Here is a 5519-nt window from a genome sequence, read left to right as displayed (position 1 = left end):
GGGGGGGGGGGGCTGGGTTTGTTTCAAAGTCGCTTTTTTTTTGCCTTTTTTTGATTATTGAAATCTAGATTTAATTTGGAGGGAACTTTCACCTCAGCAAAACGTCTTTTATTCCTGTCAAGAAATGTGATTTCCAGTGAACCTGAACTCACAAATGACTGATATAAAATCAAATACTGTAACTAAAACCATCAAGTTTGATCTGCTGGGAAATACATTTAACCTCAAAAGAAAACGCAATTAAGAGTCTCATACCTAAAGGCCTCACAAAGCGTTCTGTGTAGGAAAGTATAAGCACCACTTCATGTTCTTATGTTTGTCTTTCTTCACCAGACTGAGCGTTTCACGGTTTATCACAAACTATATATTATTTATTTATTCTTTTGTTTAAATGCTAAGAAAAGTGAAATGTTTGATGTGTTTTATTGCCTCTGGGTTTTATTCTGGGTGGGATTTTAACTTGGACAGGAAGCTGAAAAGTACGGCTGCAACAAACGATTATTTTGCAAATCGATTTATCTGTCGATTATTTTTTCAATGAATAATCAGAAAGCTAAAGGTTGCTTCAAGGAGATTTTTTACTAAATTAAACCAGGGGGAACTACAACCTTTTCTACTTGAGGAGTTCTGAATTGAACATATTGACAGACATAGAAGTTTTTTTTTCTCTTAAATGCAAAATGTTTACATGTTTTCTTTACAATTTTGATATAATTACTCTCTAAGCGGGTTTTTCTGTCAACTAAAGGTATGTTTTACAGTCTGTACTGTCCTATTTAGGATTAATTAATTACTAAAGGATTAGTAATGAGTTAACATGGCCTCTTATAGCTCAGGTTCCAAAATATGATTACAGTTTTGTCAAATGTAATAGATTTGGAAGAAGGTGACTTTATATTGATACAGACTGCCTCTTGCTAATGTATAGTTATACAGACTATGCATTAGCATAGACTATAGTCATACAGCCTATGCATTCAACAGAGATATTCAGTTGTCTTAGTTCTGTTTAACCTGAACAGAAAAGAGCCATGTTTGCTCAAATCATCAAATTAAAGCAATTTTTTCACATTTATCTTGGTTGTATTTTAGCTCTATACCTATCAGCCTATATGTATGGGAAGTTTGACATTTTTTGTTGGTGTTTGTGTCTCTGCACCGATAAAAGTAAACTGTCTATGGATTGTATCACTTTAACAGTTGCAGCTGTAAATTGAATTGACAGCTGATGGTAGAGTTGGTTTCCCACTAAAAATGCTAAAAAAAAAAAAAAGAGCATTGTGGAAATTGAAGGCAATTTTGTTCAAAGCAGTGAATTTGATTGAACTTTACAAATCATTCATGTTGAATCTCTACTTATTTTGAATAAGTAAGCCCATTTACTTATAATGAGGGAGTTCATGATACCTCCTATACTGCAGCGTTGGAGGCCTGGATGTGCAGCCAGCCTCTTTCCTCCCTGATGCCTCTATTATAGCGGAGTCCCAGTGGACCACAGTCAGCTTTTCTGCACGTCTTTTTTTTATTTACTCTTAGGACATTTTACCTGCTGAACTAATGCTGGTAACCCTCTTAGTCCCCCGCCTGGTTTCTTCTTCTCTTGCAAGCAGTCTCAGAGGATTCACCACAGACATAGCAGCCTCTGATTATGAAGCTTTTACCTTATCCTCTCCAAACCCACCGGGTCGCCAGCGACCCGTTTTAAACCAAATAATAACTCAGAATGCATGAAAATTACACTGGTAAAATATTTACCAATACAGACATGCTGGACATCGATGGAAAGCTTAGATTCTCCACAATTCAACCACCTAGTTCATTTTAGTGTACCATGACAAAGCAGCCACATCAAGCAAGCATGGCTTTATTACTGCTGTTTAAAAAAAACTATTATTTTAGAGAATAAAAAAACTACTTTGAGTTTTGTTTGAACTGATGCAGCTTGGGTGTTTTACTCACCCAGTGTTCATATATTCAGAAACTAGAAGGTGTTAGATTTCATATAATGTATCACACATGTAATTTGGGCTTACAGTTCCTCAGTTATTTTCTTTTTCATTTGGGTATGTAAAATATGTGTATCCCCAGAAACTCGGTGGATATTAAGAGGTTAATATAAACATGCATTAAATCCACTCCATCAAACACATTGTAAAGTCAAATTTTGATATGCTGTAAACTAAACTAAACTTTAAAGAAGAACCGGTCTTTAGTAACACCTTTTCCTTCTCATTTGAAACAGATCGCCTTCTCTCAGCACAACAGCATCATGGACCTGGTTCAGTTCTTCGTCACCTTCTTTAGGTAAGCCTGACTTTATTCCACCAGTAGAAACTCTGTACTCCTTGCTGTATTTTGCTGCTCAATGGTTCAGGTCCCAGAGGCTCCCAGTGCATCAGGGTCACAACCTGAGCCCACTGAGTTACAGCAGGGGGCAGCAGCCTCAGGCGAGATAGAAAAGCCTCAGTAGTGTTGGTGGATTCAGCCTTTGCTCCACAGTATCTAGATGGACGGTGTAGGAATGAGCTGAAATGCTGGGAGAGACGGAGACCGAGGATAGCTTATTAAATAAAACAGGACAGGCTTAGGTCTAAACACAAGCTCACCATCACATCTTATAGTGAGCTGTTGATTAGATAACATAAAGTTAAGAGGGTTTTACACAACAATTTATTGGTTCACATATTTAACACATAACAGGAATAATAAAACTTCAGAAGAGGAAGATTTTAGAGGATATTTCAGCTCTGCTCCCTCCACACTGATCCATTTAAAAATCAATTTACTTCTATAGAAAATGTGCTCTTTTGAAATAATCGATGATGCCACAGTCACTGTTAAACCTACAGCTCTGCTCAACAAAATTACAGTGGTCATGAATCTCACTGCCTGGTTTTGGATACATTTCATATGAATCATGTACATATAGTACATACATATAGTATAGCTTACAATTTCATCTGACATTACTTAGAGAGGCTAATTAATGTAAAGACATTAACTGTGAATATCTAAAATAACTAGAGCAGTTTTGCTGGTACAGGAAACACTGTGCAGCATTTTCCAGTCTTGCATTATGATGCAGACTGGAAAATGCTTTTCCTCTTTTATTTATTAGTGAGCCTTTCGTTTAAAAAAATCAAGAAAAAAAACAGAATAAACTAAAATCCCTGAAGTGTTGGTCAAATAAAGAAAGTAATGAATAGAGCTTAAAACTCCATTATAAACGATTTCCTTTCTTATGAGGTTATCATATCTTAAACTTTCATTGGAAAACTGGGGTTTTGCTGTGAAGTATATTAGTTGTGTCAACGCTCGGTCTTTGCATCAAAATCCTAGCAGCAGGACGGATCCAATTACAGCATTAGAATGAAAACATCCTCTGCATAGAGAGAGATTTTGGAGAATTTTAGGGCTGATTGTGTTTTTTTCTGGTAAGTAAAAAGCTCAGGAAGAGCATAAGGCTGTTAAGGCTTTAGAACGAGGGGTTCATACTTTAACGTTCCTGAAAAACATCTAGACTGGATCAACAAACTGAAAGTTAAAGGTAAATCTGCTGTTACCCAGTTTGAACAGAATCCATGTGAGGGATTGCCTTTGAGTCAATGAGTCGATGCAATCAGTTGGTTTTCCTTTGAACCAACCTGACTGGATGATCTGGTTGAACTGTAAAGTGCCTTGAGAGGACTTGTGTTGTGAATTCATGCTGTGGGCTGCTCAGTGGCGCAGTGGTTAGCACTTGCCTTGCAGCAAGAAGGTTCCCAAGGTCTTTCGGCATGGAGTTTGCATGTTCTCCCTGAGCATGCCTGGGTTTTCTCTGGGTACTCCAGCTTCCTCCCACAGTCCAGACAGCTGGAGATAGACACCAGCACTCCTCACCACCACTGATAAGCTTGTCAGAAAATGGATGGATGGTTCTACTCACTTTCTTCTGAGCGCCTGTGTAAATGATCAGTCATCTGGGTCATGACAACCACAAACAAGCCTAAATTGGAAGGTAACCTGCCTTTAGTTCAGTTTTTTAAAGATGTTTCGACATTTTTTGCCTTCCAATTTAAGCCTGTTTGTTGCCTGTTCCTTTATTCAGAAAAAAAGCTTCACAGAATACTGACAAACTTCATATTTAATCAAATATGTTGCTCCTTGATCATATTAGATAATAAATTGTGACATAATTTAAGAGGAGCTGTAAAGGGAAAGAAATATCTACATAGAATCCAGTTCAAACTATCTTTGTAAAGCTGTCATTATTGTGGACAGGGTGAAAGTGGCATATGTTAGATTGACACCGGATCTAATGAGAGGATTTTTGGGGAAAGGAGTCGGCTGTCTTCAGGCCAAATCCTGCCACTCAGCTAGAACACCAGACAAGTGTGTGTTTGTCTCTGCATACGGGTGTATATGCCAACGTGGTTCCTTGGGTTTGACTGTATGCGTCCTCACTGTCTTCATGCCTGACTGTGTGTCACTGTGCAGCCATGTGAGTGAGGGAGCTGGTTTATTGCCCAGGGACCTGCTTCCAGACATCCACAACCTTTAGGCCTGCATGCAGGGGGTGATGTCATCAGTATGGGACCATGCTGCCTTTTGCCATCAAAGTTTGGCGTGGCTGTGACTCACGTTCCGATTCTCCTGAAAGAAAAGGATATTTATTCTGAACTGATGTCTTTTTCTGTCTATTAATTGACTTTAATTACAGGTTCAGTAATGATAATATTTACCAGAATTGTGGGCACCGATAGACTGTTTATGATCTGATGATGCCTTCCGCGGTGGGTGTGAAATATAGTGTGCAACATTATTCCAAGCAGAGAACATATTTTTAAATGTAAATTTTATGCATTCTAGATTAAAGTTCTTAATCAAACACAGGTTTTGAGTCTAAATTTGCTCTTTTTAGATTTTATTTTTTCAAATAACTATATTTTTCACACTTATTGAAACATTTATTTGGTCAATTTTTTTAATTTTTAGATTGAGTTTAATGAATTGTATTTGTTCCTAATAGAGTTTGACAGTTTTACAGATCACATTTTCTTCACTCTGAGGTGATGATCAAAGACTGTTGGTCAGCATCGACGTTAGAAACAACAATTTGTTGGTGAAGAGTGAGCGTTTGCATCAGGCTTGTAGTAAAGAGAATGCGATCTGTAAAATCCATTTTATAAAACTAAAAGTGAAAAACAGAAAGTTGAAAAAAATCAAATTTGCTTATATTTGGAAACAATTTAACTGTAAAAAACAGCAAATGATTATTATTTCCCTTTCAGAAAATGTGTTCTTTGCTTCAAACAATAATGTATAGATATAGATAACATAGATAACAGTATATCTAATTTAGAAATGATTTTGTGTCTTCTTTGGTGCGTAAGTTAGATCAGCTGCTGTCAGATTTATGGCTGCGTTGGTTTTACCTACTTTCACAGAGGAAACATTTGCATCCATCTTGTTCCCACTCTTTATGGCCGATAACTTACACATAAACATCATGCTGATGCGTCCATCACCCTGCTGTTTTG

General features: G+C 37.2%; 1 protein-coding gene across 2 annotated transcripts in view; it reads left to right on the top strand.

Annotated features, from left to right (window-relative positions):
- LOC107090624 (attractin-like protein 1) overlaps positions 1-5519 on the top strand; it is a 400529-nt gene that overhangs the window by 231153 nt on the left and 163857 nt on the right. For both annotated transcript variants that reach the window (XM_015384120.1, XM_015384119.1), the window contains one exon: positions 2243-2304. In XM_015384120.1, the coding sequence (XP_015239606.1) occupies positions 2243-2304 (62 nt within the window). The remainder of the gene's footprint in view (positions 1-2242; positions 2305-5519) is intronic.

The sequence above is a fragment of the Cyprinodon variegatus genome, unplaced genomic scaffold (genome assembly GCF_000732505.1).
Source record: "Cyprinodon variegatus isolate N-32 unplaced genomic scaffold, C_variegatus-1.0 Scaffold304, whole genome shotgun sequence".
NCBI lineage: Eukaryota > Metazoa > Chordata > Actinopteri > Cyprinodontiformes > Cyprinodontidae > Cyprinodon > Cyprinodon variegatus.
This window is presented reverse-complemented; position numbering and strand designations above follow the sequence as displayed.